General features: G+C 45.0%; 1 protein-coding gene and 2 long non-coding RNA genes across 3 annotated transcripts in view; all 3 read right to left on the bottom strand.

Annotated features, from left to right (window-relative positions):
• Positions 1 to 8,436, bottom strand: MPPE1 (metallophosphoesterase 1; the record flags this gene model as incomplete). Its single annotated transcript, XM_084280177.1, has 9 exons — positions 1 to 499; positions 1,956 to 2,096; positions 2,809 to 2,931; positions 3,044 to 3,115; positions 3,988 to 4,096; positions 5,866 to 5,946; positions 6,825 to 6,928; positions 7,226 to 7,334; positions 8,162 to 8,436. The coding sequence occupies 9 exons, from the start codon at positions 8,434 to 8,436 to the stop codon at positions 317 to 319; spliced, it is 1,197 nt and encodes a 398-aa protein (XP_084136303.1). The 3' UTR covers positions 1 to 316.
• The window catches only part of LOC311205687, a 23,595-nt gene continuing 15,244 nt past the window's right edge, over positions 8,432 to 16,782 (bottom strand). The window contains exon 3 of the long non-coding RNA XR_014618172.1: positions 8,432 to 8,535. This is a non-coding gene — a long non-coding RNA (uncharacterized lncRNA). The remainder of the gene's footprint in view (positions 8,536 to 16,782) is intronic.
• The window catches only part of LOC311205565, a 3,751-nt gene continuing 400 nt past the window's right edge, over positions 13,432 to 16,782 (bottom strand). Inside the window, exons 2-3 of the long non-coding RNA XR_014618155.1 lie at positions 16,149 to 16,246; positions 13,432 to 13,779 (exon numbers count right to left, since the gene is read on the bottom strand). This is a non-coding gene — a long non-coding RNA (uncharacterized lncRNA). The remainder of the gene's footprint in view (positions 13,780 to 16,148; positions 16,247 to 16,782) is intronic.

Consider the following 16,782-nt stretch of genomic DNA (forward strand, 5'->3'; position numbering starts at 1 on the left):
TGAGGCTGTAGGATTTACATAATGTACAGTTACACTTTTAATATACATATTTGATACAAAAAAGAAAAATCTAGCAGGAAAAGGACTCATTTGATTGTAGAATACAGTATTTTTGTACAGCATGAAACGTTCATTTCAGTTACTTATTTATCCTGTAGTAGTCATATCAGCTGTATAGGACTTCTATGGTATGTGTAAATGCAACCTGCCTTCAGACTAGCAGTCAAATTAGGTCATTTGCTGGCATGAATATAGTCTGATGTTTGACTGTTCTCAGCTTTGGTATTTCAGTGACTGAATGCAGATGTCTGGCTCTTCATACTGCTTTATGCTTACTGATTAAACGCTGAGCAAAATAAAATGGTGGAGTGAGAAGCTGAACATGAGCTAGTATCAGGACTGCAAGCAGAGCACCTGCTGCACAGTATATCGTAAAGACTCTGCTCTCATATGGAAGGAAGCATTTTTGGAGGGAGAAGTCGGTTGGCGTTATGCTGCCCTGGAAAAGAAATGAAGACCCATCACTTTGCTGTTACGGTGGGTTCCGAATCAGGAGTAAACACCACGGCTGCCAGAGCTCTGATTTCTAATTCTCTGTTGGGTGGCAAGGGGTAGGGCCAGCTCCCTAGCACCAGTGCCTTCTCTGGGGGGCTGATGAGGCTGTACCTTGCGGTGCTGGGCACTAACTGGAATGTTCCCCAGGGCTTATATTAGCCCAGAGGCCAACATTCCCTGTACTCCATCTAGTGTAAAGAGAGCTGGGCTCCTCCTCTGGTCTGCCTTTGAGAGAAGCCTAACTTCAACTGCTGTAAATCCGCCTGGATCTTCCCAGGCTGGAGTTATGGCTTGCAAATGTGCCCCTCCTCCCCACACCCCCAGCCCTCCTCTCACCCAGTACATGCTGCAAAACCCACGTTGGCTAATGCGAACTCTGAACACCACCGAACCTCACTGGGTTTGGGCTTGACACTGTAGATCAAATTCAGGCTTGTGAGGGACCGAGGCCGAGTTAAAACCGTAGTGGAGATGATGTGACTTCACTTAGCCAACCTCTTGTTTTGCAGTGAAGATGCACTGCCTGGCGTGTGCAGAGAGCGCAGGTAGTGTGATGGCAGCTGCTCTCAGGATTACGGAGTAAGCAGAGCTACTTTCAACAGGAAGCACTGATGGTTGTGTAAAGCGAACGTAAAAGTCTGAGGGTGTCTGTATTAACGCAGCCTAAACTCCAGAGCAGTAAAAAACACACACAGAGATTTCCTCCCCACCCCAAGTCACAGACTACTCCGGGAACAGATTGTAGGTTTTGCCTCTTACTGCGGGTTTTTAAGAGTTCTGGTTTATTTCTGAACTGGGGAACTCGTTGGTTTACCTCTGAGGATAGAACCGAGCACCGGAACTGCCTGCGAGAGCACGGCCACCACGCTGCCTACAAGGTGAATGGGAAGCGAGGAGGCACGGCTGTTCCCGCCGCGTGGCAAGCGCTGTCGCTGCGTGAAGCGGTTTAACGCACAAGCCTGGAAGCTGCGATCACCGTGCAAGAGAGTCTGAGGTGGATACAGTCTTGTTTCCACAGCTGGTCTATCCGCCAAGCCAAACCAGTCGTTCCACCACTGGGCACACAGCCCTGATCACTTCCAGAGTCAGGAGTTCACAGCGCGCCCGCTTTACGTGGAAGCGTTGGGCGCTGGTGCCCCGGCACCGGCAGGTCCGTACGAGCACTGCCTGGTACCACCCAGCACAGGAGGCTCCCTGAAGCGGGCGCTGGGCACCGAGCGGGGCGGGTGGGCAGGTGATTCTTTTTTTTTCTTTAAGGTTTTTAATTATTTTTTTTTAATTATTTTTTTGGGGTTTTACAGGTAGACTCAGTTTTCAAACCTAGCTGATCTGCCATGTTGATTTATTTATGAAAGTTATCTGACAAAAAATAAAAAAAAACAATAATAATTAAAGCTTACCATGATGAAACTAGGGTTGTTTCTGTTCCTCCAACTGAACGACGGGACACTGATCTCTGGGATTCTCCCCGGGTGCAGCACTTCACAGGCACTGTGCGTGTGCCCGCTGAGAATCAAGCGGGGATGAAACCACCACAGCAGCTAGTGTACCGAAAGGGAAAGCACAAGAATTAAGTCACAACCAAACAGAAATTGAGCTTAAGACCCTTTTTTTCTTCCCCCCTCCTGACAGATTACAGGAACCCTGATAGTCTCATGAAGTGAGTAAACTGCTGTTTGCCAGCAAGACGTGTCGGTAGCTTAACATTAATCATACCCATTCATCCCTCATCCCAAAAACTGGAATTGCCTTTGGCCACACAGGTGAGAACAGTAAAAAACCTTGGGCCTGGTACAGCAAGGCTGGTTTCCTGCCTATGGGAGAACCCTGCGCTGCCGGTCCTAAGCAAAGCCGCGCGTGCAGGAGGAAGCAAATACTCGCCCGCCAGATTTCCTGGGGATGTTTCCTGCAGCTCCCAGTTCAGCAGCAGCAGCGCTTGCCAAGCCTCGGGAAACAGCGGCCGCCTGCCACCTCTGTCGATACCTACACGGTACGTGCAGTACCGAACGCTGACCAGGAGGTAACGGCAGCGCTGCAGCAGGGTCAGCGCGCTGGGACTCAGGGCTGTACCCGGGAATCCGAGCAGAATCAAGGCCACGACTGCCACGATCCTCAGGGGAGCAGCTCTCACAAGCAGCCTCGCAAAGGCCCCATTAAAGTGGGAGCAGCTCTGCTGTCTTGGCTGAGCTCCTACCCAAAATGGTTCCACCTACTCCCACTCCCACCCACACGCGGGTTCCTAACGCGTCGCACCTTTTGTGATGCTTCTCTAGACAGGACATCGTACTTTTCTTTAAACGGGACGTTCTTCTCCTCTGGAGGAGCAGAATCTTCCCCGCTGCATTCGGCGTCGCTTTGCCGATAGAGGGGGTAATGCTGGGAGAGGTGCAAGGCAAGGACGGGTCGTTAGGGAGCCAGGCTCTCTGCACCAGGAACAGGTAACGCTAAGAACGCGCCAGCACGTCGCCTCGCCCCATCTCCAACGCACCTGCAGAAGGATGGGCTCTGAAGCTGGGAGCTTTTCCACATCACTGCACCTCTTGTTGGAATGATTCTGTTTCTGTGAATAAAATCAATCCATACATCCTGTCTTCACCTGTGTGTGCCATGGGGTGGGGAAGGGAATGAACGGACAGGGTTTGAGGGGTTGGAGGGGTCTGGTTGGTCAGCTCGGAGCACAGTGTCTAAACAGTGTCTGCTGCATCGACTTAGGAGCCTCTACTGGGGGTGGAAGGGGAACTGCTTTAACTCCCCTGCCTGGAGATCCTGTGACTATAGATGTGTTCCTCCCGAACGCAGAAAGCAACAGCAGAGTCTCGCTGGGCAAACAAGGCTAAAGAGAGGCTTAGGGCAGCCCAGGAGACAGAGCAGTCCCAATCTAGCGGGTTTTTCCCCCGGGAGCTGGTTTCTGACTGGCTGCCAACCCAGCTGCCTACCGTGTGTCCAGTCGGCCTATGAAAAGAGGAAGGGGGATGAAATACAAACAGCAATTGGATTTGAGGAAAAATACTACAGTTCCAGCATCGCCAGGCTGGCAAGGCAGGACTCTGGCAGAATCAGGAAACGAAAAGAATGGGCTGGCTGAAGGACACGGAACAGGACCACAGGCATAAACATAACCACGGGGATTATTGTGACTCTGAGGTCAGAGGGAGGGTTAGAGAACTTCTCCCGCCATTTCTTGGGACATGGGAAATGACACCCTCTTTTTTGGCAGCACTGGCAGGGAAGCTGATGCCATTAAAACAGAGCAACACAGTTAACAGTTAAAAATTACAAGAGGCAAACGAGGAGAAGAAAGATTTGCCAACAATACGACATGGAAGCAGATTACTTCTTTTCCAAGAGTGGCTCAGTTATAGCTGCGGCATCGGAATTCCCATGGCAGCAGACGAGCTGCTGGCTGCAATCTCATCGTTAGGGAGCTCTTACCTGCTGGGAGCAATTCAGTTTGTGAGACAGCGCCAGGAGCTTTGCCTCCGAGGCTCGGCAGACGGCACAGCCATCACCCTCCATGGCCACGCTGTTCACTAGGACGAAGCTGGAAAACACCCAGGAGGGGCAAAGAGGAGGGAGGTGGGGAGGACAGGCAGAGATTTGCTATTCACACACACACACCCCCCTGAGGTAAGCTTTATGTTCTAAAATGCCAGCGTTTCACAGCTGGATGTGGCTTAACAGAAGAGCAGGACCTCACCGCTTCCAAGAGCACGTGCTAGAGATCCTCCTTTGAGGATCCATTTCTCGACACGGTCGGGTGCTTTGTCATCAGCTGTTCATTAGGCTGCACAATACACTGCACCAGGTTTCCTGTTTACCCTTCAAGAGTTTTGTTACATCACAACAGGTATGTGAAGTGGTATTGTGGAATGGCAGAAGCACCCTATGCTGACTGCTGGGGGAGAGGAGAACTTGCATCTCTCCCCACGCACATTCCAGGCCCAGATCACATCAGCTTTAGACATTTTAGCCATTCAGTTTCTTCAGAGCACCTGAAAAGCCAAACAGCACCACATCTGCCTGGCTGCCCTGCACAAACGTGGCCATGGCCTTTCACACAGAAAGCAGGATTCCATTTGCAACAGAAAGAAAAGATCTCCTTGTGGGTTTCAAATCAAATTCCAACTTCTCCACAAGATTCATACCTCTTCAGTCACTCATTCAGGACTCAAGAGAGACACCACTGAACTGGGAGTGCATGTTTTACAGGCATACATGAGCTGAATGTCTCCACTTAAGAGATACTGGTCAAAATATTTTTTTAAAAATTTAAATTTAATTCTCTTTTATCAAACTCAGCTGCTTTTGTACCACAGGTTTGTTTATCCAGGAACGTTTCATTAATAGCACAGCTCTTTTCAGTATGGAATATGATGCTGGGCACACAGGAATTCTGCCAAGGCACACAGAGGTTTTTACAACAGCTGAAATAGACACCCAGAGAGCCCAGGTGTGCACAGTAAATAGCACTGCACCGAGCATGGAACTGACAGATCTTCCTAAACCAGACACACCATTTCTAGACCTGCTCAGAGTGTTTTTCATGTTTCCTTAATTAAGGCAAGTGGAGCAAACCCGTAGGTTTTGAATTGTACATTTGCAGGAGTGATTAAACCTGACGGTGTGCACACAGCCACGGGTCTCCCCTTCCTGTGCCCGAGGCCTACAGAGCAATGCCCTGCCACAAACCCACTGCTGCTTTCCCTCCTCTGCTCTCTGCAGGGCATCAGAGGGTAAAGGGGACAACTGCAGCCACAGACAGGCAATGCCTGAGAACGAGCTCCCGAACAAGGTCTGCTCTAAGCCAAAACTAGCTTGTGCATTAGCACCCCGCCCCACAGGAGAGCTGGGGACAAGCAACCACTATGTCCCCAAATTCCTCAAACAAAAGTTAGGTTCTGCAGACTAAAGAAGTTATTAAAATTAATGGAACTTGTCACTGGTAAGCACGGAGGGGGGGTTGTTTGTGTGTCTTTACTGAATTCTATTCTGTTAGGTCTGCAGCCACAGGTCATTGCCAGCTGCAAGGAAGTAAAAAGGCAAACCAGAGAATTTGGTTCTGACTCCACAGTACTTTTCCATTTAAAAGGAAATGGTTACAATCCACCTAGCTCAAACTACAGGTCTGTACAAAGCCTTTGAGGTTTACCATACCACTAGCTAGATATACAAAGTTTAAAGAAAAAGGCTCTTAAGTTAAGCACTCCCATACAATTAATCAGAAATTCCAGTTCTCAAGTTTTCACCATGCAGGCCTGCTAGCTCAGTAACCACTGCTCTAAACATCAAAGCAAAACTGGATATACTCACTTTATCCCTTTCCGAGTCAGTAGCTTTCCTGAAGTGAAGTTGAAGACCTTTCCAAAGCGATTCACCTTGTAAGTAGTCATTCTGTGTCACAGAGCAAAGATACAGCTGAGGTAGGAAACTGGCACTGTGAATCATCCGACACGGCTGCCTTAACGGTTTTTGGACCTCTCGTTACCTGCATCACCTATTCGTTCAGGGATGCTCTGACACACACAGCGCACCCTGTCCCAGCCACATGGGTGTAAGCTCTGCCCACCTGCCAAAGCACAGCAGAGCAAGGGCGTGTGCACCCCCTGTGCTGACATACTGGGGACGGGAACACGCTCAGGCAAGAGGCCCAGCACGAGGAGAAGTGGTTTGAGGACTCCTCTGCCAGTGCAGAGAGATCAACTCTGAACAGCTGCACGCGTGCTCAGGGAAGCACAAAAGAACCACAGTATAACAAGGCTGGAAAAGACCTTTAAGATCATCAAGTCCAACCATTCCCATCCTATGCTAAACCATATCCCTAAGTACCTCATCTACCCTTTTTTTAAACCCATCCAGGGAAGGTGACTCAACCCCCTCCCTGGGCAGCCTGTTCCAGGCCTTGACAACTCTTTCAGTGAAAAATTTTTTCCTGACATCTAATCTGAACCTGCCCTGGTGCAGCTTTGTGCCATTTCCCCTTGTCCTATCTCCTGTCACCTGCTGTCCTATCTCCTGTCACCCAGTGTCCTATCTCCTGTCACCTGTCTCAGTAGCCTGAAACCTCTTCCAAAACGCATCCTTCCAGTGCACTGTGCAGAGATGGGTACCTTGTAAGGTTCTCCTCTAAAATTACGATCCTTTACAACTTGGTTATGATCAAAAACTCCCTCTATTAACACACAAGAGCCAGGCCAGCACAGAACCTGTTACTGCACGCATGCCGGCGGTTCCTTCCTGGCATGTGGGAGCCCTTCCCTGACAAGACTTACTCGTAATGAAATCCAATGTCATGATTCCCAACGACAACCACTAGCTCAGTAGAATCCGGACACTTAAACATCTTCCGAAATCTCCTGACGTCATCTGCCCAGGCCTGCAGGAAACAGACAGATGGGGAAATGAATGCTGTACCACTGGTATAGGACACAGATGCACACTCACTCCGCGAGACGTTTACATTTCACAAGTTCTATACCAGGGACAAAAGCATCGATACTACCAAAAGTGAAGGAGAACCACAACATCTCTACCCATCCCTAAAACACTAGAAATCCTATCAGTGGGACAGCTACAGCAATATTAAACAAAGCCTTGCATACCTAGTCTTCTGCCATCCATTTCCTTCAGGAAATCCTCATTTTTTGAGATAAGAGAGCTGCTGATGTCATACCTGAGGTGAGCTCCATTTGCCTTCATCAAAGACATCTCCCAGAATAAAAACAATATCTGGCTGCAGTAACCACAAGGCAGTTTGGAACGATCTCTCCATCTGCCATTCCCTGAAAGGAAAATGCACACCCGCTCATCGCTGCCCGGCCTCTGGGTCCCCAACTGTGGACACACAGACACAGGCTGGCAGGAAGGGGAAGGTGGCTCCCACGATGTGCTGAAGGCACTAACATGAAATTCAAAGGGGATCAGGTTTATGTACAGTAGGAGCACCTTACCTGGTGGGTAATTCCACCACAACACAATCATAACCAACTCATGCAAGAAGCAGCATCGATTTGTTTCTGTTCATTACAGTTCCATTCAACAGCAATTAATGAGAAGAGAGAGGAGCTGCTGCCTGCTTTGCTGTGCTATTGTTTCTGCAGAAGAGGTCTGTAACAGTCCTGTGACTGTAGAATTAGCACTTTTCTTTCAGCACTCTGCTTTTTTTTTTTTATCAAACAGAAACAGCGTGGCTTTGCAAGCATAGGGTTGAATTATCTTTGTCTTTACATGTGATTTTTTTCTCCTAGTTCTACTACATGGACAAATTTCTACCAGCCTCCTTATCTCTGCAGTTACTGGGCCATCTGAGTTATCTGGAAGCCATTCTATTAAATAGTTACACACTGGAAAAGACTACCTGACCCAGCAAAAACACTCAGGCATCTGCGACAACATACTGCCTGAACACTGCAGGCTGCACTGCCTCGTTAAGTCCCATTCATTAACCTTTCAAGATGGGTTTATTATCCAGCACGGACCCAGACAGGCAAGTCAGAGGCAGCAGGCACACTTCTTACAAGCACCCCAGCATGGGTTTTAAACATCTGTCCCACCAGCTACCATTAAAAACTCTAAACCCAGGCTAGAGATTATGCAAAAACAATATTACCTTCTGAGCTTGTCCAGCCAATGCCCTTTGATTTCACCAAGCAGATGAGTATCAGCTAAAACAATGGCCTTCAGGATTGAAGCTGAAGTCTCTTTTTGACCCACTTGAGCTCCACTTTTCACTTCTGGCCATTGACATTGAAAAATTACCACGTAATAAATTAGAAATTCACAGAATATGAGCACCGAGCTGACAAAGCACACAAGTTTCAGCAGGAAACAGAGCCTCCTCTTCAAAGGGAGACTCTTCACAGTGGTTGAGCTGGAACTCCGCATCGCAGGACCGGTGTCTGTCCCAGTGGCTCAGTTCTCTCAGGTGGAAACAGCGGGAGGGAGTCAAAGGACCATGTCGGGCTTCACATCAGTACAAACCCCCTGCAGAGAAAATACAAAATGAAATACTCATTAAGCCAGCACTCCCTGGGAAAAGCCACCATGCAGGGCCTGCAGTGTTAACTTCTTGTCACCCTGAGAGATTCAGAAACGGGTAATTGACCTACAAAGCCAAATTTGGTGTTTTCCTTCAGATGCACTCACACAACCCAGGCAGCCAGCTGTGCTGCTGAGCCTAGGCCAGTGCTCTCCCCTAGCAGGACCAGTGCAACTCGTTTAAAGCCAGTCAGGATCTTGCTGTGTGATGCTATTTTTATTATTATTAACTCTACAGTGAAAACACTGTGACTAGGGGGTCAAAGATTGCATGGAAAGACTGAGCTCACCTCAAACAGCAGCAACAAAACAGGAGGAATACAAGGGAATTCCATTAAGATCCATATGATCCTGGCACTGCAATGCCACGTGCACCCACTTCCTGGCACACATCACATAACACGACTCCACCAAATCAGTGCAATTACCACCTTTACTGATCTCCAAGAACCAAGAGCAATTTACTGTCTCAAAGCAAGCTTACCAGAGCTTTCCAGGAACTGAGGCACAGGTACATGACCGGTGAGCTCACGCTGCTTCGTTTCTAACAAGGACAAACCAAAAAACATCTGAGCCTCAGAAACGGAAACCGGGCTACACCTGAAGGGAAATGTGGGGAAACGAGTCTAAGCTGGTAAATTTTATGTATTTACTGATTTCTCCCACTCTGGACAGTTTGTAACTCAACCAGTGAACTTTTGAAACTACTGGGTTTTATTGCATGCCATTTTAAAAGCTAATCCATAAAAAACATCTTCAGTCTGACAAGCCACAATCATGACAGGTCCCACCGACCGTGTCACTTGTTTACAGGCATCTAACAGACATTCCCTGTTCCCAGTGTAAATACCCACACTTCCCGAGCTCTGTTACTTCCACAGTCCCTGGCAGAAACACTTTTCCAGTGTAAGTGCCCACAAGAAACAACAAAAGTCCTGCCCCCCTCAAACCCAAGAACAGGATTGCAATTTTGCCCCCTGCAATGGAAAACTTCTGAGATGGGACTAGGATCCAGGACACCAGCGACCACTGAACATCGTACTGAGGTGGCAATAGGCAGCCAATGCCCATTTGCACTGACTGGGTCCCATCAGAACTGACTGGATCCCATCAGAGCTGTGAATACCAGCGCTTCTGCATATTTAGACCCTAAATATCAGCAACACTAGGACTAAATTACAGAATCACACGAATTTAGTGTATCGTTTCTCAAATCCTGGTTGTGGTTACATGCAGAATGCAGAACAAAACTTTGATTGCTCTGCTGTCCTGTGCAGAAGGGAAACCTTGTGAGCCCATGTGATTGATGTCTCATGGAAACCAAGAACTGGCATGTGATTATCTTATTTTTCCAACCAAAACCTCTGGTTGATAATAAGAGTGGCTATTAAGTGACTTACTTTCAGTCACAGGCATCCCGTATCACCACCACAGAGCAGCTATTCCAGACAAAGACCCACAGGGCTGCATCACTGTAGCACTTTGAATATGCATTATTCAGTGCTGGCATGACTAACATTTAATTGCATGTAATTCAGACCTATCTCAACCTGGTTTAGCAGGAGAAAGCCACTGGCCAGACCTCACAATTTCACAACACAGAGGAGCTACAGATAAAGGCCGATGAGCTCGTTTAATGTTAATCTCATCTGTACCTTGCCTGCCAATAAAAATCAACGGCTGCACATCTCACAACAAAGCCAGGTTAAAGCAGAGATGTCTGCTCAACAGACACAGCAATGAGGACAAAAGGCAGGTTGATTCTGAACTGTAAAGCACGTGGATTCACGTGGCCTTATCCTGCACAGACTGCACCTACCCCAGAATCTGGAAGTAGATTTGGTAGTCCTAGACAGTCTCCTCTTCCAACAGACATAGTACTGGCATGAACAGGAAATCCAGGTAAGTTGTTTAGTAAAGGGGAATGGATTAAAACTAAAGGAGGGAAGGTTTAGATTAGATATTAGGGGGAAGTTTTTTCCAGAGAGAGTGGTGAGGTGCTGGAACAGGCTGCCCAGAGAGGTGGTGGATGCCCCATCCCTGGAGGTGTTCAAGGCCAGGTTGGATGGGGCCCTGGGCAGCCTTGTGTAGATCCAGGCCTGGAGGTTGGTGGCCCTGCCTGTGGCAGGGGGGTTGGAGCTCTATGATCCTTGGGGTCCCTTCCAACACAGACCATTCTATGATTATATGATTCTAAGTTGTTTAACTTGCCTTATGCTTGTTAAAAAATATATATATATATATATAAAAACCAAAAAAAAGGCCCTTATTTTCAACCTACACAAAACTTAAAACCAAATAAAACCTGTCATTTTGCTCTCGATATCTATGCATTCTCTAGAAGCTTTTCATTACATTATTTTCCACAGAGAAAATGTCTTCAAAAGGTGTATAAACAGCTACAGAGCTGCAGAAAAGAGCCAGTGTTACAGATCTGTGGGGGAAAAAAAAGAAATTTTTTTAAAAAAATAAGCCCAAATCCTCAGAAGTAAGGTGTTCCCATCAAATGCTAACAAACAAACAAAGAAGAAAGCAGCAATTAGAAGAAAAACATCTTCAAGGCAAAACTGACATTATTTTGAAGTCACAAGCAGCAACTGACACAAAACCACAAGCAGAGCCAGTCATTTTTACACCCATTCCCAGTCCCAGCATTTATGCTGCCAGCTGGGGCTAATTTGGGAATTGTGGAAGGTGCCAGAGGTCTCCCATCTGCACCTTTTGTTTCCAGCTTTACAGATAGTGAAAGAAAGATTAAAAAGGATGGGTGGGGGAGTAATTTTTTTAAAAAAATAATCATTGAAAGTCAGCAATGACCTGAAAGAGTACTCCTGCTGCCAGCTGACAGAAACCCCTGCCTGCCTCTCTGCCACCCATGGCTGCTCACACCCCAGCTCAAGGGTGTGCTCAGGGCTGTGCCTGCACGTCCCTCCACACCAAAGGGAAAGCAGTTTAACAGGATACCCGGCACGTGCAGTAGTAACCTGAACCTCACCTACAGGTACCCAAGGACCAGAAACCCACAGAAATGCAACCACTCCTCACACACATGATGGAAAGGCCAAAACCAGTGCTGTCAGACTGCACACACACATACAGGCAGACAGAGTTGTGGTTCAGCAGGTCACTGTATGATACATTGCTCCTCCTCCTTGCATGGCTGGTTATTAAGATCAGACCAGAGTCTGGTTACTTACTAGAGCCTAAGGATCTTGGTTGTGAGCAGGGACTGAAAGATTTCTCACTGTTCCTCATTCGAATCAGATGGGAGTGGCCTGATGCAAAACTGAGCTTCAAAAGCTCATCATAAAGGTGAGATCAAGACTTCTGCCATATTACATATTTTCAAGTGTTTGGGCAAGGAACATAGGCATACTGGAAAACTCTGTTCTCCAGGAGCTGGCAAACAGCAAAATTCTGCTAGTCACGACAATGTGGCATTCAGTCACCATATACATTCTTTAGGCAGGAGGGAAACACCTTGAACTTTTCCTCACCTACACGTTTTAAGCACCATTTTGCTCAGCACTTAAAAATCAGCCTGTGGACAAGGCCAATTACTGACTCATTTAATAAAGTCACCGAAGTTTCAACACTCTGGAAGTACAACTTTATACCACAAAACTGTGGGGGGAAAAAAAAAAACATTCAAGTGCCTAGTGCTCAAAACAAAAATAACCCCACCCCAGTTTGATGCTTTCCTTCTCCACCAATGCCGTTCACTGAGCTTGCTTACAAACATCAGACACGCTTCTGCACTCACAGTCCTTCCACCAGGCACGCCATTCTTCCTGTTTTCACCCAACAAGTTTACTGGCAAGACAAACTTGCATCACTCCTCTTTCCCTTCCCCACCTCTGCTCAGAACGTTACCCAGCTTTCATTTACAAGTGAGCCAAGAACAAATCAAGGGAAACCTGACACAATGCTCTACAGCTAAACCAGAAAGCAAGTACCTGTGGAGCCGTACCCTCTCCCTTGCCCTAGTCTCCCTTATCCTAGTCTTACACCTAAGGAGGATGCAAGGCTTTTTTTATTAGGCTAAATAAACTGCTATTAGGTTATAAATAAGCTTAGTATTTCTAGCCTCGCGATAAAGTCGCCACTCAGTTGCCCCATGGCAATGTCAGGAACCAGAGGTTTACAGCTTTCAGACAAACACAGCCCCGTAACGTAACTATGTCATTAAACTTTGTGAAACGTCCTTACAAACAAGTCCTGGTTCAAAGCTCACAAGGTTTCCCTTCTGCAAGGCAGACTTGCAACTGGGAGTTGTCCCTTATCATTCCAAGCCCCCCCTCTCTCTGCAGCTACATGAGGCTTCGACCTTGTGAACTGTGACAGCTCTGCACCCTGGTTTCCCTTCAGCACTCCAAATACAGGAGCTCTTCAAATCCCTCACTCTTCAATCAAATAAGGACTTCTGATGGAGTCTTCTTTTGATACTGCAGGACACCTCTCTGACCCATCTTTCTGAACACACTCTTTCAAATTCTAAAGCCTAAATCCCTCCCTCATCCACAAATGATAACTTCTGTGATTAAAGGAAAGCTGCAAGCAGCAATTAAGCATTATTTTCTTTTAAGAACTGTCATTATAATAATTTAATGACAGAATCACTTTCTGTTTGCGCTGGCACATCCTGAGGGCTGAAATTCACAAGGACTGCCAAACCCACATATCTACTCTGGGTTTACGTAGTTTCCAGAGCAGGTTAAACTGGGAAATCCCTCAAATTTAAAAACTAAGATTTTATCACATTCCCCTAAACACCCACAACCACTTCTGCAATGAATGTATTTTACCAGTGTGAAAGAGAGAGGTTATGAAACTTAGTTGAAGTTATACAGACCACAGTTTATTTAAAAAACATGTAAACAAAAGTCAAAGGCACAAACCACAAAAAAAACATTTTGGAGCAGCATGTTGTATTGAGATGACATTATTGAATCTATAACATTATCAAAATGTGGTACTATGTAAGCCATGGTAGGTTTAAATGTTCCAGTAAGTATAACAGAAAATGTGGAAAATCTACTAGCCATTTAAATCACTGAGTAGTTAAAAATGTGCAGTAAAAGGAAGTCCATACATTACACTTATTTGTTTCAAGCACTTTTCATACTGATTATTCAGTTTCACAGATTCCTGCACAGCATGCTTTAGATCTTCTATCTCTTCAAAAAAGTCCTAGAAAAACCCAAAGATATTCACCTTAAAGCTTCTTTCAAAGACATCCTCAGTAAGAGCAAGTCAGCATTTCAGTTGTTGCCAAGTTCAAAGAGACTTCCTACACTTTTATTACTATGTGGCTGAGTTATGCAAACACAGCGCCGGTGAGATACAGCGATCAACTATAACCTCATGTAACAATCCAGAACTTTGCCCTGAATGCACAATGCAAGCAGAATTCCAGTTATGTCAGAGCCTGAAATGCAGACTAATAATAGGAAAGATGGAATTAAGAGCAGGAAAAAAAATGTTGATTTATCTGAAAGCTACAAAATGACAGTCCAAAATGACAAGGGAATAATGTCAAACTCATCTGTGCACAAACACAGCTGCGTGTGCTGCAATCAGCAGCAAAGCAGGTGACACTTACCAATGACGGCCTGAAAGTTGCAAGATTACAAGGAGGGGACAAGAAGCAAGGAGAGAGATGAGGAGAGCAAAGGAGGAGGATGTTAGCATTTGAAGAAGACAACACTAAAGAGTTTCAGATGGCAAAATGGATAGTGTACTTAGACCTCAAAAGATGCAAAACATTTTTAGGCAGGAACTGCTTTGTAAACTGCTAGTGTCCATTTAGAACTTAAAGTGCAGCTACATTGTGTTAATGAATGTCCTATTTCAGAATAGGATCTATTGTTTATGGCCGTGCTATGTTAAAAAGTTTGATTTTCATATTCAAAAGGATAAGATTTATGATGTATTAAAACTTGACAGAACCTAAAATGAGTAACAGGGCTTAAATGGGGAACACTATCCAAGAGGTTCAACTGGCTCAGATCAAATTTGCAACAAAGGAAGGAATTGAAAAGAGCAGTATGTAAGGCTACACAGAAAGTAGAGACAGTCCAATAAGAAAACCTGTTAAAAAAAAGCAAGTGCTGTTGAATGCATTTAATGTCAGCCTATGTGGGTTTACTTTCTCATATCTAGCCTGTCATAATTCATATGAATTTAATTAATTCATATTCATTCCAGAATGCACAACCTGCCTAGTAGTGCTAGCTATACCTAATTTGACTAGGTGATAAATTCAGCTTCATTGAAATAAACATTTATCAAAAACCATCAGTGGCCCAGAGCTTAAACAGAAGGGTGTTTTGTCAGCCCCTGCAACTCAAGCCTGTTGAGGAACTCTGATCCTCTGTAAGCGAAGTCAGGAGCTGCTGGGAAATACAAGGACAGCAAGTGGAGTGTAATGGCCCTACACTTAACTTCACCACCCTTGGAAAATCCCATCTACCAGCGTAACACCGTGTCTCCTTACATCCACCTGTACCTGACATGTTCTGCCCATTCTCCTGACCCTCTTTTAAAATGAACAGCTACATGTATCTTGAACAATACACAGTGACTTAAAACTACCTTAAAAAGGACCACTGATTAAAAAAAAGCCATAATTTCAGATTTATATATCTTTCTCCTGAAAGATGAAACTGTCAGCCACAAATTCTTCCTAACTCCCAAACCCCAGGGATCTGGAACTCACCCCGGCTCAGTGTTCCACAAGCTTCACACCTAATGAGATCTGACCATGTTTTACTGTTGCCCTGTAATGGGTAATGTTGTGCGGCTTGTGAGAAGGTATTGCAAGAGGAAAAAACAGACCACCAACAAAAAAAGAAACAGCAACAAAGAAATCCTTCAAGCAGGACTTGAAGAATAAGCAACACAACCAAAACAAGTTTGTTGCTGAAAAGAAAATCAGGTCAGTACATTAAACTGAGTCCTCTGTAGCTAGATAAGAGCTCTTCTTCTCCTCACATAATTTCAAGAATTAGCAAGTTTTCACACTTTCACTTTCTCCACCTATCAATCTATCATGAATACTTCAAAGTCCTCCCCTCTGCCTTCCCAAAGCTTAGAATTCTGTAAGAGGCATAACCTCGATATACTTAAGCTCAAGAGAAAACAGCTTTTCTCTCCCTGACATCATGAAGCAACATGTCTGTTGGAAGGAATTATGACTGTTACCAACAGTTACAATTTTAATGTTCTAATAACCCAAGGCAAATAATCACTCATAAAGGAAACCAAATTGCCCAAACATTAAACAACAACAAAAAAATCCACAAGAAAATCCACAACTCTTTTAAAAAATTAAATTTAAATTGCATTATTCCTCTTCCTTAGCCAAGCAGTACTGTAGGACATTAATGTTTCAAGGAGTCATTAGTTTCCATTTTTTACTCAGAATGCTTTCTTTTTTTATTATTATGCATTTTGCTTCCTAACAGCATATGTTCAGCCTAAAGACGAGTTTCAGCTCAGGCAGAAAAGTTCGTTTTTCAAAAATCACCTATTCTTAAGCTTGTCCTAAAACAAATTACCTTGTCTAATCCAGCTAATTCATTTTTTAGTGCTCTCTTTTCTGTAGACAACTTTTCATTTTCTTTCTTCAGCTTTTTAATCTCCTTCAACAATAGTTCTATATTCAAATAAAAAAAAATACAGACTTCAACCATTACAGTCAACCTCCCCCTCATATGAATCATATTACAGCTAAAGAGCTGCCTACGTTTTGTGATATTAGAAAATTATGGTTCAGCTTTTTAAAGTACCTTTTTCATAAAGAGATTTATTCTTAAGAATCAGCCCAGCACACTCTCAGGTACTATGAAAAACAAGACCTGTCAATTGCATAATCTGAATTTGGCAGATTCTTAGAATGGGGGATTAATTTACTTTAAAATTCACAAAACAGACATCATATTGCCTTGTTTATCTTTTTCTCACTTATGAAAGGGTCGCATTAGCCCATATTTGCTGAAAATTATGCCTACTTTACATATCTCTTCAATCTCTTTTTTTATGCTTTTAAGTAGAACAGGATTGCTCCTTAACTTGTGGATTTTATTTAGGAAGAACCAGTATTGTCTGGGTTTGTCCCACATTTTAAAGCTAAAACCAGGTTCTTTCATGTATCAGTGTCTGAAAACCAAAGAATAGTGCAGCAGACATTAT

Source organism: Gallinula chloropus, assembly GCF_964237585.1.
Source record: "Gallinula chloropus genome assembly, chromosome: 2".
In the NCBI taxonomy this organism is placed as follows: Eukaryota; Metazoa; Chordata; class Aves; order Gruiformes; family Rallidae; genus Gallinula; species Gallinula chloropus.